General features: G+C 35.8%; 1 protein-coding gene across 4 annotated transcripts in view; it reads left to right on the forward strand.

Moving 5' to 3' along the window:
- Positions 1-20,455, forward strand: part of LOC107554880 (RNA-binding Raly-like protein) — a 143,373-nt gene that overhangs the window by 54,086 nt on the left and 68,832 nt on the right. For 3 of the 4 annotated variants that reach the window (XM_016237547.1, XM_016237522.1, XM_016237531.1), the window contains exon 2: positions 19,217-19,479. In XM_016237547.1, the coding sequence (XP_016093033.1) occupies positions 19,224-19,479 (256 nt within the window). In that variant the 5' untranslated portion in view covers positions 19,217-19,223. Of the gene's footprint in view, positions 1-13,387; positions 13,406-19,216; positions 19,480-20,455 lie in introns of those variants that run through there. The other variant, XM_016237538.1, reaches the window with a different exon arrangement.

Consider the following 20,455-nt stretch of genomic DNA (forward strand, 5'->3'; position numbering starts at 1 on the left):
TCAGCGTGTGATTCAATGGGTCCATAACTCCCCCAGCGCAGGTCACCCCGGAATTACAGCCACTGTTCAACTCATCTCCAACCGGTTCTGGTGGTCCACTCTCCAGGCGGATACCATAAACTTTGTTCGTCAGTGTACCAATTGTAACGTCTCCAAATCTTCCCACCAGGTCTTCTTCAGCCACTTCCGGTTCCCCAACGGCCATGGTCACACATAGCTATAGACTTTGTTACTGATCTCCCCAGCTCAAGGAACTATACCACCATCCTAACGGTCATTGATCATTTCTCAAAGGCATGCCATCTCATACCCCTAAGTAAACTCCCCACAGCTTTTGAAACAGCAGAGGTACTCTTCGAACAGGTCTTCCGTTTTTACAGTCTCCCTGAGGACATTGTCTCGGACCGTGGTCCTCAGTTCACTTCCCGAGTTTGGTCTGCGTTCTGCCAACACCTCAACATTAACTTCAGTCTCACCTCTGGATACCACCCACAGTCTAATGGCCAGGTCGAAAGTTAAACCAAGAGCTGACCTGCTTTCTGCGTGCCTATTGCCATCAGAATCAGAGCGTCTGGAGTCGCTTTCTCCTGTGGGCGGAATACGCACAGAATTCTCTCCGCAAGCCATCCACCGGCCTTGTGCCTTTTCAATGTGTACTCGGTTTCCAACCACCCCTGTTTCCTTGGTCCGGAGAACCCTCAGAGCTCCCTGCCGTCAACGACTGGCTCCAAAGAAGTGAGGAGACATGGAATACTGCTCATGTGCACCTTCAACGTGCCATCCACAGGGTCAAGGAACAGGCAGACCGTCACAGGTCAGGTTCCGCTTACACCCCAGGACAATGGGTCTGGCTCTCCACAAGATACCTTCGCCTTCGGCTCCCGTGCAAGAAGCTGAGTCCCAGGTACATGGGTCCATTCAAAATCATTAGACAGATTACACCTGTATCTTACCATTTGGCTCTTCCCTCTAATTATCGTATCTCACCCACCTTTCATGTTTCCCTGCTTAAGCCCGCCGGTTGTCCGACAGGAGAGAGGGACCAGGAGGAGGCCACGAACGAGAGTCCCCCTTCCATCATCGTGGATGGCGAGGAGGCGTACCAGGTACAGGAAATCCTGGACTCCCGACGCCGGGGCAGGTTACTTCAATACCTCATTGACATGGAGGGGTATGGTCCTGAGGAAAGATCGTGGGTTAATTCTCAGGACATCCTGGACCCTTCACTCACTACGGAATTCCATAGAACCCACCCTCACAAACCAGCCCCTCGCTCCCGTGGAAGGCCTCGGCGTCGTTCACCTCCTCGCTTCAGGAGCCGCTCACAGGTAGGGGGCTCTGTCACGAATCAGGCCTCTGTGGCTCTCTCTGACGGCCTCCGGAGGGCACCCTCTCCCGAGTACTAACGTTCATGGACTACATTTCCCATACACCTCGTACCTGGGACTGATTACTGGCACAGGTGTTTCCCCTTAGCTTCCCTATTTAAGCAGCTCCCAGACTCTGTGTTTGCGAAGTCTTGTATTGCCCCGGCTACATTTCTGAGCGTTTATTCCCTGTCTTGTCATCTCTTGTGTATTACCTCGGACTGTTCTTCCTAGTGGGATTCTCTGGCGCCTGCCCCGACCCTCGCTCTGCTACTGTTTATTCTCCTGGATTATCCCTGCTGTTCGTGACGCTGTTGACTGATTACTGCCTGTTTAACTCTGCCTTTGATTCTAATAAAAGCTGCAAATGGATCCGCATGCCTCTGACTCGTCGTTACAATTTGCTTTCACATTAATTTAACACAAAATCTTTCCATTAACCAGACTTTTTCCTTTTAAATTCCCTTTTTTTTTTTCTTCTTCTTTTTTGAGCGTATCAGTGGATGCAGTTCATTGTTAGTGAATTCCTTATTTACATCTATACCTTGACCTAAAATAGTGGAAATTGGGAAATGATAAGTAAAAAAAGTTAAATAGATTAGAGAACTATAAACTTATTAGCATGCATATTACTTGCATATTGGCTGTATATTAATACTTATGAAGCACATATTAATGCCTTATTCTACATATTCTAGATCTCTTAACCCTATCCAATACCTAAAAATAACCACATCAACAAATACCTTACAGACTATCAATAAGCAGCAAATTTTATTAAGGGAAAACCCTTAGTTAATAGTGAATATGTGTTCCCTAATCTAAAGTGTTACTGAGATCGGATCTTCACAGTGGTTGAGTACTGCTTCCGCTGTCCTGTTATGTATATTTAGCTTTGAGTAAAGCAATTACTAACCTCTCTGTGGAGGAGTGACATGTCCTAGCATGCATCATGCCTTCTAATTAAGAGCTGTAGTGGTGAACCAGTTTTGATGGAGCATTTAATGTTACATGGTTGTGATATCTCTGGTGTTTATCCAAACTCCAACCAGTCTCAGAAGAAAACCTCCGCTCAGATTGAAGTCTGAGAGAGAAAAAAAAAATACAGCATCTCTACAAGATTGAAGATACTCTTCTGTTTAGAGCTGTTCCTAGCCGTTCCTGCCTTTTATTCATCACGGAAAAACATCTCAAGGGTTGAAACATCAAAGAGCTGAAGGCATCAATCACATTAAAGCAAGACCAGAGTGACTTGCTTCTGGAATAAAATATCTGAAATAAAAAATTGAAGATGTTCTTGTGGGCGTACGGTGGGCGGATTGGTCGGTTTAACTCAAGTATTTAGTTGGGATTTTATTATCTGACTGCCAGTAGCATTGTTAATTTACATGCATTATTTTCTCCATTAAAAGTATCCAGGTATTCTGATGAAATAAACATTTGAATAGAAAATCTCGCTTTTCTCTATTTCATCATTTGATGAATTACTGCTGTCATGATCAATAGATTTTTTAATTGACTTTTGAGAACAAACTGCAATCTATAATAAGCTTAATTTGCATATAAAGAATGTGTGTTTGAGCAAAGAATTTATTCTCCTGGATTATCCCTGCTGTTCGTGACGCTGTTGACTGATTACTGCCTGTTTAACTCTGCCTTTGATTCTAATAAAAGCTGCAAATGGATCCGCATGCCTCTGACTCGTCGTTACAATTTGCTTTCACATTAATTTAACACAAAATCTTTCCATTAACCAGACTTTTTCCTTTTAAATTCCCTTTTTTTTTTCTTCTTCTTTTTTGAGCGTATCAGTGGATGCAGTTCATTGTTAGTGAATTCCTTATTTACATCTATACCTTGACCTAAAATAGTGGAAATTGGGAAATGATAAGTAAAAAAAGTTAAATAGATTAGAGAACACTGCACTATAAACTTATTAGCATGCATATTACTTGCATATTGGCTGTATATTAATACTTATGAAGCACATATTAATGCTCTTCTTCTTTTTTGAGCGTATCAGTGGATGCAGTTCATTGTTAGTGAATTCCTTATTTACATCTATACCTTGACCTAAAATAGTGGAAATTGGGAAATGATAAGTAAAAAAAGTTAAATAGATTAGAGAACTATAAACTTATTAGCATGCATATTACTTGCATATTGGCTGTATATTAATACTTATGAAGCACATATTAATGCCTTATTCTACATATTCTAGATCTCTTAACCCTATCCAATACCTAAAAATAACCACATCAACAAATACCTTACAGACTATCAATAAGCAGCAAATTTTATTAAGGGAAAACCCTTAGTTAATAGTGAATATGTGTTCCCTAATCTAAAGTGTTACTGAGATCGGATCTTCACAGTGGTTGAGTACTGCTTCCGCTGTCCTGTTATGTATATTTAGCTTTGAGTAAAGCAATTACTAACCTCTCTGTGGAGGAGTGACATGTCCTAGCATGCATCATGCCTTCTAATTAAGAGCTGTAGTGGTGAACCAGTTTTGATGGAGCATTTAATGTTACATGGTTGTGATATCTCTGGTGTTTATCCAAACTCCAACCAGTCTCAGAAGAAAACCTCCGCTCAGATTGAAGTCTGAGAGAGAAAAAAAAAATACAGCATCTCTACAAGATTGAAGATACTCTTCTGTTTAGAGCTGTTCCTAGCCGTTCCTGCCTTTTATTCATCACGGAAAAACATCTCAAGGACTGGTGTTTATCCAAACTCCAACCAGTCTCAGAAGAAAACCTCCGCTCAGATTGAAGTCTGAGAGAGAAAAAAAAAATACAGCATCTCTACAAGACATTCTGTTTAGAGCTGTTCCTAGCCGTTCCTGCCTTTTATTCATCACGGAAAAACATCTCAAGGGTTGAAACATCAAAGAGCTGAAGGCATCAATCACATTAAAGCAAGACCAGAGTGACTTGCTTCTGGAATAAAATATCTGAAATAAAAAATTGAAGATGTTCTTGTGGGCGTACGGTGGGCGGATTGGTCGGTTTAACTCAAGTATTTAGTTGGGATTTTATTATCTGACTGCCAGTAGCATTGTTAATTTACATGCATTATTTTCTCCATTAAAAGTATCCAGGTATTCTGATGAAATAAACATTTGAATAGAAAATCTCGCTTTTCTCTATTTCATCATTTGATGAATTACTGCTGTCATGATCAATAGATTTTTTAATTGACTTTTGAGAACAAACTGCAATCTATAATAAGCTTAATTTGCATATAAAGAATGTGTGTTTGAGCAAAGAAAGAATGACAGTGACTTAATTTAAATATGCAAACAACGCCATATCAGTGCAGATGGCGCTTTGTTAAACTGAATTGTGGGTGGTTAGTGATTAAGACGTGCTTGTGCTGGAATCTCATGCACAAAAGTGGCGCAATTGCTTAGTGAATGGCTCTTCGACTTTCAAAAAGCCAACATGAGATCAGAGATCCAGGAGGGCATAAACAAGATGTCCTAGAGTCGAGAGACATTGTGACAGCAAGGACAATCAGGGTTGGGAAGCAGCCCTAAATCCCGCCACAGATATTTATGGGGATGCTAATGACAACAAGTCGCTTTTTAATGTCAGGTCTCAGCCTGTGATTGCACACTGGCTTGAGTGATTTGGACGTCCTGACAGTTGTAATTATCCTAGTGTCTTCTGTCAGACTGGCAGGGGGCTGAATCTACCTCAATTAGACTGGCTAATGTTCTCGCTGTCATTCACTCATTCCCTTCACAAACATTTTTGTGGTTTCGCGAAGGGCAAGAAAGCACACGGCCCTGTCGGTTATGCCCTGCCAACAGCGGATGTGTCGTTGGAAATGTTTCCCATTTGAGATTTTTTTTTTATATCCTTTGGGAAATGTCGGGGCACTTGGTTTATGGACAGCCCTTTTTGTCCACTCATTTTCCACTCTAGTTCATGTTCGGTTCTTGCGATGACTCAGAGCCACTAATGTGTTCGACTGAGGTCAGACCTTCAAACACTAGCCTGCTCCATTATGTGTGCATCTCTGTGCTACGTTCATCATTTATGTGTCTTTGTGGATGGCGTCTGAGAGGACAGGCTGTTCTTGTTCAGAATTGTGGACACAGCATGCAGCTACAGTATACATTGTTAGAGCTATTTGCTAATGAAAGCAGCACTTTTACTATTGCTCATATGGTTTAATGATGGAAAAAGGGTGAATAAAACTACCTGTATTTGGCAGACGCTTTTATCCAAAGCGACTTGCATTGCATTCAACATTTTAGCAGTTCATGCATTACCTGCGAATCAAACCCATGATCTTGTATTGCTATAGTAACACCATGTTCTTGTGTCTGAGCAACAGGAATACCTAGAGACCGAGCCAAAGTGGACTTGAAAGCGGAAAGTGCTGATTGAATTTTGACTTGGGACAGTATCCAACCATGTGTCTACTATCCAGAACAACATAGCAGCCCTGTTGAGTTTTGCATAGCTTTGCGAGTATAAAAAATATTCAATACTTGTTGCATTGGTTTTTATTACCATTTTATTCAAATGACTTGTTGGAAATTGAGATTAATCACTTTTAATCACACACTTAAAATTATTTGTTTTTTTAATATGTTATGTTGATATTTTTTTCTTTCTATACATCTGTCAGTACCCGTAAGGGTAGGTAGAAAACAACAAATATTTTCCAGATTATATTTCTTAATTATATTTCTATGTTTATTATATTTTTATGTTTACATTTAAATGTATATGTAAAACATTATATATTTATTAATATTTACTATTTATTGTACACCATTTAAAAAAAAATCTAGGGTGAGTTAAAAATTCTATGAGATTTGCATTCATTTAATCAAAAGTTAAAGTAAAAACTTTTACATTAATACAAACGATTTCTATTTCAAATAAATGCTGTTCTTTTGAACCTTTTTATTCATTAAAGAATCTTGGAAAGGTTTTAAAAATAACGGTTTCCACAAAAATATTAGTTTTCAACATTGATTGTAATAAGACATGTTTCTTAAACAGCAAATCAGCATATTAGAATGATTTCTGAAGGATCATGTGACACTGTAGACTGGAGTAATGATGCTGAAAATTCAGCTTTGCATCACAGGAATAAATTACGGTTTAAAAAGTATATTAAAGTAAAAAACTGTTACTTTAAATTTTAATAATATTTCACACTACTGAAGTTTTTTGCTGTATTTTTGTCAAATAAATGCAGCTTTGGTGAACCGAACATGGGGGAAAAAATTTACTGACTACTGCCCCCAAAATTGTTAAGTGGTAGTGTATACCTGCCTGTACTGTACCTATCTTTTTTAGTAAGGGGTATCATCACATTTCAGGGTCATCAAAAAGTTTGAAAACACCTGACTCATTATACACAGAAAGAGAGAGTATCTTCTCTAACTAACACACCCACAGGCAAGTGTAGAGCAGGTTCTGCACATAAATATGCATGCATGTCCACACACACACATACACTCCCCGTTGCATTGCAGTGATTCACCGAATTCATTTCAGCTGTGGAGAGCAGTAGGGTACTGCTGCATACGGCTGCTCTCCCAGTAACACTTTAAAGAAATAGTTCACAAAAAAATGAAAATTCTGTCATCACATATTCACCCATAAGACCTTATTTCCTTGCAAAAAGATATCATATGACTCAAGAAGACTTCACAAGTCATTTGGACTACTTTTGTGGTACTTCATGCTGATTTTTGGTCTTTTAGGAAACTTGACAACTTCCGTTAACTTCCGTGTTTATGCGGTTTAAGGTTTAACATTATTGTTTCTCCTCTATGCCCCGCCTTTCTGAAACGTGTCAATTTTTACAAAGCTCATCGGTCTGAAAAAGCAAGGTGTGCTGTGATTGGCCAGCTATCCAGTGCGTTGTGATTGGCCGAATACCTCAAGCGTGAGACGGAAATGTTACGCCCCTTACCATATTGTGATGATGCCCTGTCAGGCCGGAGCGATGATTCAAAAACATGAAAACCCATTATAAACGAGGCATTCGTTGCATCCAGTGGGGACATAATTATGGATTATAATGACTTATACTGTCTTTTTACGCGTTGCGTTGCATCGCGCCGTGTAAACATAAAACCATGTCTGCATTTGTGATCGGAGAAATGACAAACAACAAGCTCTACTCTACACTGCCCAAAAAACTCGCTTTAAATATATAAAATATAAAATATAAAGAATATCTCTTTGGATTTGAGACTTTAGTCTTTGCAACTTTACAGATTTTCTTTATGCACCAAGAGCTTGTAACACTCCAAAGAGAAAGGAAAAATTCCTTTGTGACCCCTTTAAAAAGAAAAAAATCTAAGATAATATTTTGAGAATAAAGTTAAAATTACAAGAATTAAGTCATAGCAATTATGAGATTAAAGTTATAATATTTTGAGAGTTTTGCGCATGCAAATGGCCCAGATTGGGAGCACCGAGAGAAATTCCGGTGGCCTGGCAACTGATTTGAATATATGTTGTATTATTAGCAGAAATCATAGCATGTGTCATGTACTCGCAGGGACAGTATGCTTGGAAATAATATTTCACATCTTCGAATGCTTTAATTGTATGTAGTGTGCCAGCCCCCCAATAATAGCAATAAGCTTTGTGCTTTTGGCACTTTTAATATAAAACAAAGCCTCAGCTTTCAAATTCTGTCAAATTTAGTTTTGTAGCGAAATAACAACAATGTCTTATAATAATGTGTTTTTCAAGCTCTTTAATGTGACGTGACAGATTGCTGTATTCACCTCAAAATGGCATGAGTGTGTATATATATAGTTTTATAGATTATTAGGTTTATATATATATATATATATACACAGTATATATATATATATATATATATATTTTTTATATAAATATAAATTAAACATGTTCATTTTTAAAATAATATTAATAAATAAATTTTACATTTAAATATAGAAACAAAAATAGGACCATATATGGAAATATATGAAAAAACATGATTTTTAATTTAAATATATTTTTATATAAATATAAATTAAAAATTTTAATATAAAAAAAACGTAAATAATTTACAATATTTTTTAATTTAAATATAGAAACAAAAAGTAATAAAAGTAATTTTTTTTTGGTTATTAATCTTTAGTTAATAATTATATTTAAGTAATAGTTTGTTTTATTTAATTGTATTTCATTTAATTTAAATAGATACAAAAATTTTTTTTATTATTAGTGGTGGTGGGTCTCAATCTCAGAAAACAGGACCATGTTTAGAAAAGAAATTCAGGATTTAATTTAAATATAAAATGAAAAATTGTGTAATTATTTGTTTGTTTGTTTATTTGTGTATGTTTTATTTCATGTAAAAAATGAAATAAAAATATATTAGTATTAGTGGTGGTGGGACAATCTTAGAAATCAGGGCCATGTGTGAAATAGAAAATAAGTATTTTATTTGATATTTTATTTTATTTCAGTTTACAAAGTTACTGCAGAACTAGAACAAGAAAATCACCTGACATTCTGATGAAAAATACAAACAAACATGGGGACACAAATGGGGCACAAATGACACTGTTGAAAATGACCCTCACTGAGGTCTTCCCTGTCTCTTTGAATCCATCTTTTTTGTGTCACTCTCCCTTGATCTCCCTGTTTGTGGATTTTCCCAGAAATATCATTGCAGTGTGTCAGAAACACAAGCCAGGCAATTAAGTCCTGTCATTGACAGCATTTCTTCAGTGTCCTTTTGATAAGAGAGCTCTCGGGCAATCAGAAGCTCCATCACCACAGACCGTCATTCCCCCTCATCCATCCCACCTCCTAAATCAATCCCCCTCCGTCCCTGACATCAATCCCCCAGTGACGGACAGCATCATTTGCTTCCATGTCGATTGATTCTGGACGGAGCGTTTGGAAAGTGCAGTAGAGAAGAGCTGTAGAGAAGACAGAATGAAGCGAGGACTTCCATGCATTCTGCTCTGATGGTGCTGTAGAAAAAACCAATATGAGTGCTGCTTGCCTGTGCAAAACTGTTTAGGTTTATTGCCAGGATGTTGCTATGTGGTTTTGGATGGTTGCTAGGTGGCTGCTTATTGACCCAATGCAGAAGCGCTTGCCCTCAAGTCTCTGTGATATCCTAATCTGGAAATATGGCTCAGGTCCCTGCTTCAGTGTAGGTCTATGGGATTTTTCTTGCCCACTTTGTTGCTCACAAGGTGAAAATTGTGAGGAAAGCAGCACGATTCACGATAGCACAACCAAAGTTTACTAAGTTTCCCAAGTACAAACAGTGATGCTTGATTTGGCAAACTCTACTGTATATAAAATTCAACTGTTAGTCACAGCTCTGTGTATTTCATCAGCAGTTCAGCTTCAGATGGCCTCAATCAGATTTTTGAGCTGGAATTATTCATTTCATAATGTTAAAACTGACGTCATTTATGCTGGGGATGGTGAGAGCTTGTGTCGACCATATTGTTCCAGCACTTTCTGAAACAGCTTGCGACAGGGATGTATGGAATACACTGGCATCTTGCTGAGTGGCTGTCAGCAGTGAAGGAAAGCGACAGTGGCCTTGTTTTCTGGCGCAGACAGCTCTCCACTTCTGTATATTGCATTTCCACAGCTCGCTGTTCATTCCAGTGGAATTCTCAAACAAAGTGCAATGTGCAGATGCTATTTTGATGAGCACAAAAACTTATATTAGGGGGTATTGAGACCCATATTTCACTTGACACTTAATATTTTATTATAACCACCTGATTAATTATTTAATATTTTAGTAACATAATCAATGAGATATTGAGATAAGACTTGAATAATATTATTATTATTAAATATTTATTTTTGTATATATGTATATAAAGTATATTTCAATTCCTATCTAAATGTTTTTAATCAAATATTAAGAATTTAGTTTTGACTGATTCTCTCATATTTTATTATTATAACCACCTGATTAATTATTTAATATTTTATTAGCATAATCATTGAGATATTGAGATAATACTTGAATAATAATATTATTAAATATTTATTTTTGTATATATGTATATAAAGTATATTTCAATTCCTATCTAAATATTTTTAATCAAATATTTAGGATTTAGTTTTGACTGATTATCTAATATTTTATTATTATAGCCACCTGATTAATTATTTAATATTTTATAAGCATAATCAAATTATTATTAATGAGATAAGACTTGAATAATGTATTAATAAATATTTTTTATTTTATTTTATTTTAAATATTTATATATATACCTCTGTGTGTGTGTGTAACAAAAAATTATTTTATGAAAACTACAAGTCTCTTTCCTTTTTTCCTTTCTATATTTCTTTCTTCAGTTATTTGTTTATTTATTATAATTATTGTTTTATTATATGTATTATTTATTATTCATTCAGTTTGTTGGTAAGTTACTTATTTAGTTAGGGTTAGTTATGTATTCAATACATTATAATTATATTAATTATTATTATTATTATTATTATTTTCAAAACTAAATTAATAAATACTAAATTCAAAACTACAAACCAACTCTCTGTCTCAGTACATCCCAAAGATTCTATATAAAACATATTGTAAAATATTGTATTAAAATGTTTGAGCATAACCTAATTAATATTCATGAAGTCTTTGTTATGCTGTGATATGAAGACAGCATGTTTCGTTCACAGAGTGATGCCTGATTCTTGCATACACGCACATCTCTCTCTTCCCAGCGGCATTATGGGTATTCCTGCCAGAGCGTGATCGTGACTCAAAAGCCAGGAAGTTTGAGGAAGCACCCGGGGTGTTTGGGTAACAGTCACACGGTTTTAACCCTGTGGCAGTGCTCGCTGTGCAGTCGCTGTGGAGGACTATCACACGAGGTGTAGCACTCTCTCTCCTGTCTTCTCTGCGTGTGATTGAGGGGCTTTTCGGGGCTGATTGCTGCCTCAGTGCTCTAGTGTTGCGTGGCAGGGTCTTGGCAGAACCACACACACGTTCACTGAGTTGGAAATCACACAGGATGTCAATTGGGGGGAATTCTGAGACTCTTAATGAGCTCACGGAGCGTGGAGATTTTTAAACTTAAATCCTTGGTTTTTTGTGGTTCATGAGCTGCCTGCGCTCAGATCCAGACGTGCTGTTACTGTACCGTAAAGGGCTCACTGCAGTGTGCGGTTTATATAGTAACACACACACACACCTATCTTCTTTGAGGAGGCAGCAGTGGCATTTCTGGCTCACTTGGTGCCCTTGGCGAGATAAGGGGGGAAAAATTGGTTTTTAGGAGTGCTTTTCTGACAGAAAGTGTTTTCTGGGCAGAATTCAAGGGAGCTTATGTTCAAATCCTGACCAAATATATATTTTTCATACAAACGAACAAACATCCAAACAAACAAATAAATAAATATCTGTTATTTATTTTAATATTAATAATATTTATTTTAATATTGATAATATTTATTTTAATATTAATAATATTAATAATTTATATTATTTGTGGATTTTATAAAAATAAATCCAACCACCTGCACTGACTCCAAAATTAATTAATTTATTTATTTATTTATTAATAATAATAATAATAATAATAATTAACTATTATTATTTTTATTATCATTATTATTATTATTTTAAATATTGTAAAAAAAATTATCTATACATTATTTAAAATATTCAAAATATTATTTTAAATTGGAATACAAAAAAAAGTAATTTAATAACAAAAATATTTATTTGTTTGTTTGTTTTTATTTATTAAATTAAAGAAAAATGTTAAATAATGATCAAATTTAAAACAGCAACAACAACAATAATAATAATCATTATTTGTTGTTCTTCTTCTTTTAAATTTGATTACATAAAACAAATGATGTACACGAACCACCTGCACTGACTCTAAGAAATATTTTATTTATTTAAAGAAAAATATAATAATAATAATAATAATAAACTATTATTATTATTATTATTATTATTATTTTGAATATTGTACATGTAATTGATTAATTATTGAAAATATTAAAAATATTATTTTATATTGAAATACAAAAAAAGTAATTTAATAACCAAAAATAAAAAAAATCCAACCACACACCATCTGCAAAGACTTGTTATTTATTATTAAAAATTTTTTTTATTTGTTTATTAACGCATGATCATCATTAATTTCTTACTGTATGAAAAATAGCATCTTTGACAAAATATTGTGATGTATTTTTCAGCATGTGCTGCATGAAGCTTAAAATATTCAAGAGTGTTTCAATAAATAACACCAAAAGATCATTTATTCAACTAATAGCTGAAACAAACAGCACCTTAATGGTAAAATTCAGGCCTTTATTTCCATGCACTAAATATGTTGAATTGCAATAGCCACAGCACAGCATCACGTCAGCGCAGATGGTGACCGGCTCCACTGGATTGTGGGTGGTTAGTGAATAAAGTAATTCACCCTTTAACCTCCATTCGTTTTTTGCAGATGTGTGATCAGATCCGCCATGAAACGAGAATAACGTGCGGACAATTGAGAATCCCACAACCAGCTGCCGTAAAACACAGACCAGCGAGAGATCAGCTGGCAGATGCTGGACAATCTTCTACAAACGCGCCGCACAAGAGATTTATCTGATAAGAGGGGCAATTTAACACATCTTTGCTGATTTGCGAATGTTCGCCTCCCTGTCCGGTATCATCAATACGGGTGCCAGTGCAGAGGCTCTAAATAACAGGCTGCTGATTTGCCGACCAGAGGAGGAGGAGGAGGGAGAGGAGGCCTCTGTCCTTCTGAAAGATCGAGGTGGTGTAAAAGCGCTAACCTCACGGCACTGTAATTGGGCCTGGACATCAGTCACAGGAATGTTCTTAAGGGGACAGGCGGTACAGAGGTTGTATGTTTGCTATTGTTTATTACAGCGCTTGTTCTCTGTCAAACTGCTTTTTCAGATTCGGGCGCAATTTATCGTCCATCAAACCCCCAAGAGCTGCATACCCAAAGGAGAATGTTATTGCTCAAAGGTTTCACAGCACAGGAGACCTTAAAGGTGCAATAGGTGATTATCTTCAGAAACATTTTTTGTTATGCTGGTTGAAAGTCTCTTCACATCCCGATAGCAATCATTAAGTTAAGTGGTCTAAATGTATTTATCTGTATTTATATATTCGGTGGAAGATGTAGGACCAAGAAATGTTGACATGCTCCCTACACAGTGTTCTTTGCTCCCTACTCCCTGAGCAGGGGAAATCCGTTGAAGTTTACTTCACTTCGGAATATTCATTCACGGATTTGCACTGCACAGCGTCTTCACACACAAACGAAAGTTACTAGAGAAGTGTGAAGTGTGACATAATATACCTCTGTAAATAAATACTATTTAAATGTATGTCTCGAATTGGAATTGGGAACCGCTGATGTAGCCTATTGTATTAATGTTGTCTCTGGTATTCTGGTCTGTGAGCGTAAATGCGCTCAGGGGGCGTGGCTTTGGACGGCGATTGCAGGGAGGGTGGGACGTTCGCTTTCAGTGCTATCAGGCTAAAGTTAGCATTTTCCAAGATCTCCTACTGCACCTTTAAGGAATAGTTCTGGCAAAAATGAAAATCCTGTCATCGTTTCCTCTCCCTCATGTCCTTCCAAACCTGTATGACTCTGTCCTTCATGGAGCACCAAGTAAATATATAGCTTAATTCTCCAACGAAAGAGAATAACAAAAATAAATGGGAACTCAGCAAGCTTCAAAAAAAGCGCCATGAAAGTACCATAAAAGTGTCCCAACTGATATTCCAAGTTTTCTGAAGCTGTACAATAGCTTTGAGTGAGGAAAAGCTGAAAATGTTAAGTTATTTTGTGAAAATAATCTCCTCATCTGTAGCTCATCAAATCTCATTTGTTGAGATTTTTTGTTCCAGGATTTGACGTAATGATAGAAACAAAATTTGATTCCTTAAAAAAAAGTTATATATATATATAAAAAGAATCCAACCATGCACCATCTGCTCTGACTCCAATAATTATTTATTTATTTACTTACTTATTTGATCAAATTATTATTATTATTATTATTATTATTAATTGAAATAAAAACATATTTAATAAACTATTATTTTATTATTGTTGTTATTATTATTATAATCTTCATCATCATTATAAAATTATATTATTTATTGTATTATATTTTTAAAATTTTATTTTTAATTGGAATCCCCCCCAAAAAAAGACGTAATTTAATAAACCAAGAAAGAAAGAACTTCAACCACACACCATCTGCAGAGACATAAAATGTTATTTACTGGGATTTTCAGGAATCAAGGAATCCTGAAAAAATGTATCACAGTTTCCATAAAAATATTAACAACTGTTTTCAATATGGATAATAATCAGAAATGTTTCTTGAGCAGCAAATCAGCATATTAGAATGATTTCTGAAGGATCATGTGACACTTACAGTAAGACTGGAGTAAAGATGCTGAAAATCCAGCTTTGATCACAGGAATAAATTCCATTTAAAAATATTTTTCAAAAGAAAACAGTTATTTTAAATTGTAATAATATTTCACAATATTCGGTTACTGTTTTTACAAATCTTTTTGGTGTCTGCAAATCTTTGAGACATTGTTGAGATCTGTTCTGAAACTCACATGTGGTCTTTTTCTCAGGATAAATATTAGAAACAAGAGATGTACTTGGACAGTAATTGGTGTTTTGGTGAGTAAAACCCACATGGGGTCACAATTCATGACCTTAAGGTTAAGCTCCAAGGTTGAGACCCTAAAGTTGAGTTTTGTTATACTACTTAAAAGTCCACTTAATCTCATTTCTGTGTAGGAGAAGCAACTTAGATGTCAAATAATAATTCTATTTTTCTTTCTGTGGGCAGAAGTGAAAAAGATGAAGTTGAAGAGAGTGCTAGTGCTGTTTTTATGGCATGATCCCGTGGCCACATTGTGGCTTGGGAAATTACAAGAGGGCATATTTCACTCTTCCAATTTCTGTCTCCATGAATGACTGCACACACGAGAGCGCGAGTGTGTCGGCGCGTGTTTGAATGTGTGAGCCTTCAGCCAGGTAACCTTGGCAACTAATCCTATTTACAGAGTATTGGATCCATTATTCAAGCATTTGGTCCCCAAGATAAATAAATCTAATCTTCATTTCTCAGTGACATTAGAGAGCTTTAAATTATAACGGCGTTTGAAGACGTCGACACAAAATACTAGTGTCGTTTGGTGATCAGATACAATCTTGGTGTGACACGATTTTTGTGAGTTTTCCTGTTTCACACCGAACACGAAAGCAGAGCAGCAGCGTATGTTGAGCTTGATTTCTGGGTTACTACATTCAGTATTTCCTTTTATAATGGTTATGCTTTTAAAAATGGTTATCAGACATATGCTTGAACATATGCTATGTCTTGAAATCTAATTTACATAAAGAAGTAGATAATTTTTTTATCTTTTACTAATTAAAATGTACACATTCTTGCCTGCCTTACAAATCTCACTTTCTTCTCCATTAACAAATGCTCAGCAGTGTTGTTGTTGTTGTTATTATTGCCTAAAACTATTTAAAATAATTTTCATTAATTAAAATTAAGCTAAAATAAACATTAAACAAATATTAAATGAAAAACTTCAACTTACTGCTTAGGCAACTAAGTGAAATAAATAAGTTTATGCATTAAAATGAATAAGATTAGAATGGAAAAGAATAAATTGAAATAAAAAATATAATAAAATTAAATTAAAAAAACTAACGCTGGCTTCTCTATTCTTTTTGTGTTCTGTCTATCTATTTCTTTTCTTTTTATTTATTATGCAATTGAAAAAAACAAAAAAGGCCTCTAACGCTAGCTTGCGCTATTCTTTTTCTATTTTATCTGTTTTCTTTTTATTTATTATATAATTTTAAAAACCCTTGTTATGTGTATTATGTTAAGCTAACTGAGACTTGTTATAACTCTTGCGTATCATTGCTCTTTTGTTGATTTTGATTGCTTCCATTGTCTTCATTTGTAAGTCGCTTTGGATAAAAGCGTCTGCAAAAAGACTAAATGTAAATATAAATTAAGACCGAATGGAAATATTAAAAAGCAAAAACATATTTAAAGTAAATCTGAAATAAAATAAAACAAATATGACATGAAAATCAGAAATGTTGCTTTGGCATCTAACTGAAATAAGTTTAAGTATTAAAATGACTAAAACTGAACTTAAAATAAATGAAGATTAAATAGAAATATTAAAAAAGCAAAAACTAATAAACATGATAAAAATAACTAAATTAATTTAAATACAAAAAAATAATCAAAGCAAATTTAAAATATGAATAAATCCTATCGTCATATATCTACTGTTTATTGCAAAAGAATGTGTTGATAAATAATTTTATAGTACAAAAATAAACAATTTGCAGCAACCAGAAGTCATTCATTTTCACAATTTATGTACAAACACTTTTCCTTGCATAATGTTAATTTCTATCAGTTTTTGCCAAAAATAAATTAGATTTGCGAAAGCTATGCTTACGCAGCCCACCAGTAGCATTATGGCATCCATAAATAGTAATGCCTACTTGTGACCTGTCGACCTCCAGAGATTAAAATCACTGTCAGTGTGAACGACCCATCAGCGGCGAAACTCAACACTCCTGCAGCTCAAATACCAAGTATATATTTGGGCAACTCAATGCGTCGTATTCGGTCAGCGCCTTTGATTCTCACTAGTGTCTCCATGGAGCTGCGTGTTCATTCTTGCTGTCTTGTGAGAGTAGGTCGTTGACAGCGTGAGAGACAGAACATAATGCAGCTCTGTCTCAGACAATAGCAGTCACTGTCTCCGAATGTGTGTGTGCGGGAAGGGGAGTTGGATGACACCCAATGGGAGGATCTCGCTGCTGTTCTGTTCTCTGATGTGAAGACTGACTGACTGTGTGTTCACTGAGTAATACGGAGACTGCATAAACCAGAGGCCTTCATTTACAGTCTCTCAGCCGCGCGCCACTCGCTTTCTCGCCTTCACACCAGCGCGCTTGCAGAGATTGCTCATATTCTCGCAGATTTATAGACACAAACACAAATAAACACATGCATCTCTCACGTACACACACCAGCGCTCACTCATATTCTCACATATTCAGTGTGCTGGGCGGTGTGGATGTTAAATACACCGGTGCTGTCGCTGACACAATCTTTTCAAAGAATCAGTAGGAACAAGTCTGTAGGCTATATACCATAAAACAGCAGTTTAATTATTGTTATCACTCCAATAGCTGTTCTTTTATCATGATAAGGAAACAATACAGTGTCTTATCTTAAAATCTTTATGATGGTAAAATATGAAGGTCGAGTCAGGGACGTAGAATACACTGCAAGTGCTTTTAGAGAGTTTTTTTGGGAAGTTTTTTCCACTTTCCGGTGGCCATCCAAGATGTAGATGAGTTTTCTTCATCAGAACAGAATTGGAGAAATGTAGCATTGCATCACTTGCTCACCAGTGGATCCTCTGCGGTGAATGGGTACCGTCAGAATGAGAGTCCTAACAGCTCCACAAGTAATCCACACCACTCCAGTCCATCAGTGAATGTCTTGTGAAGTGAAAAGCTGCACGTTTGTAAGAAACAAATCTATCATTAAGATATTTTTAACTTTAAACCGTTGCTTCTGGTCAAAATATGAGTCCATAATCCATAACAACACTTCCTCCAGTGAAAAAGTCCATCCCCTGTTGTTCTCTCACATCAAAAACCAATGACATATTTGTTTAAACTTATTTGTTTTGGACTGTTTTTGTTTGTACACAGTGCTTGGTCTGTGTATAGTTCAGACGAGATGACTTTTCCACTGGAGAAAGCAATTTTGGATAGAGGAAATGTTATTTGTACTTTTGAACAGTTTAGGAATGTTTATTGTATTTTTTTGTACCAGATCACCAACTTTTCTGTCATATAGATACAGTATTTCCATTTTCCATCATGCATGATCTCCAAACAACATCATTGAGCCAAGTGGGAGATGTTCCTTTGTTGGCCGTGAACTTTCCTAAAAATAAGCCAAAATTTGCAGTCTTCTTTTTTAAGTGAAACAGGGTTTACAACAATTATAAAATGTTGAGCGGTACTTGATTTTGCCCTATAATCTGGATGTGATTGGACCATGAAAGTGGTTTCTAGTGTATATCAGAGGTAGTTGGAGAGAAGTGGTTGAAAAATAAGAGTTGGCAACATATTAAGTATACAAAGATAAAAATCTGGCAAAAATCTTTGCAATAACATCACTGATAACTCATTCTCGGTATGATCAGAAAGTTTTATTATATATTATTAAAGGGATAGTTCCCTCAAAAATGAAAATTCTGTCATCATTTACTCACCTTCATGTTGTTCCAAACATGCATGATCTTCTTTCTTCTTCTAAACACAAAAGAATATTGGTAACCCATCAGTTGACGGCAGCCAGTGATTTCCATCGTTTTTTTTTTCCATACTATGGCTGGTTTGCTTACCAACATACTTCAAAATATCTTCCTTTGTGCTCAACAGTGTAAAGAAACTCAAAGGTTTGGAAAAACTTAGTAAATGATGACAGAATCTTCATTTTTGGTAGAACTATCCCTTTAAATATGGTAAATATTGATGTCATGGTACCCAAATCAGAGGAAAATGACAAGAGTATTTTTCAAGCCTGACCCCAATGGCATGCTAAAATTGTTTGGTAGAAATATGGTTCCATTTCCAAAAGGGATCCATATAAAAATCTATATTATTAAACATTTCAACATTTATACAGTGAAAAACCTTTAAATGCTACACACACATTCCCTATATCAGGCGTGGTTGATGTCGTTCCCATCATGTCTCTGCTTTCCAGGAGAAGAATGACCGGGAAGTGTCAGACCAGCAATGTCACTAACAAGAACGACCCGCGCTCCCTCAACTCACGGGTCTTTATCGGCAACCTCAACACCGCCATCGTGAAGAAGACCGACATCGAGGTCATCTTCGCCAAGTACGGCAAGATCGTGGGCTGTTCGGTGCACAAGGGTTACGCTTTCGTCCAGTACGTGAGTGAAAGGAACGCACGGGCGGCCGTGGCAGGAGAGAACACCAGGATCATCGCAGGACAGCCGCTGGGTGAGTTCCTTTCTGCTTTACTAAAGCTGTGCTCTACAAAAGCGCTCTTTTTGCTCGGCTCTGCCGGACTGACAGACGTTCACAGGGGCCCGCTTTGCCTGAGGCGGATCCAGAGTGAGTTTGATTTGGCTTTGTGATTCTTGGACATGCAAAGTATTTTTCAGTGTTTTGACAGTCAGTGGGAGAGACGAGCGCTGTGCTACATGTCATTGTGGTGGCGTAAAAGTGGCATTGCCTTTATTTTGGGTTTTACTGTAAAGATACTTGAGAAAATGGCAGTGGAACAAGAGACTTAAAGATGAAGTGTGTCATTTTTTTGATGCTAAAATACATATTTGTTCCAAGCTTAATGTGCAGAGACAGCTACTGTAGAAGTAAACCATTTGTAGATTGATTTTCCTGGAAAGTGTAAACACTGTGGCCTTGTGGTGTTTTTAAAACTCAAAAATCATATTTGGTTGGTTGTTTGTTTGGCTGGTTGGTTATTTATTTTTGTTATGAAAGACTGAAATAAAAAACAAATACATTTATTTGATCCTGCTGTTTTGAAAAAAACACATTTATTTATAAGAAAATGGCAAATTAAATGTAAAGATTTTTTTTGATGCTAAAATACTTATTCTGTCCAAGCTTAATGTGTTTTTTCTTTTTTTGATAGATTTATTTGATTGATTGATTGATTGATTGCTTGATTGATGTGTGTGTGTCTGTGTGTGTGTGTGTGTGTGTGTGTGTGTGAACGAATGAATGAATGAATGTAAAAAATATTTATTTATTCCGTTTTGACAGACTGAAATGAATGAATGAAAAAAATATGTATTTATTTATTTATTTATTCCGTTCTGACAGACTGAAATGAATGAATGAAAAAAATATGTATTTATTTATTTATTTATTCCGTTCTGACAGACTGAAATGAATGAATGAAAAATAAATAAATGAATTTGATCTTGTTTTTAAAAAACACCACATTTAT

The sequence above is a fragment of the Sinocyclocheilus grahami genome, unplaced genomic scaffold, assembly GCF_001515645.1.
Source record: "Sinocyclocheilus grahami isolate Dianchi unplaced genomic scaffold, SAMN03320097.WGS_v1.1 scaffold19.1, whole genome shotgun sequence".
Taxonomy (NCBI): domain Eukaryota; kingdom Metazoa; phylum Chordata; class Actinopteri; order Cypriniformes; family Cyprinidae; genus Sinocyclocheilus; species Sinocyclocheilus grahami.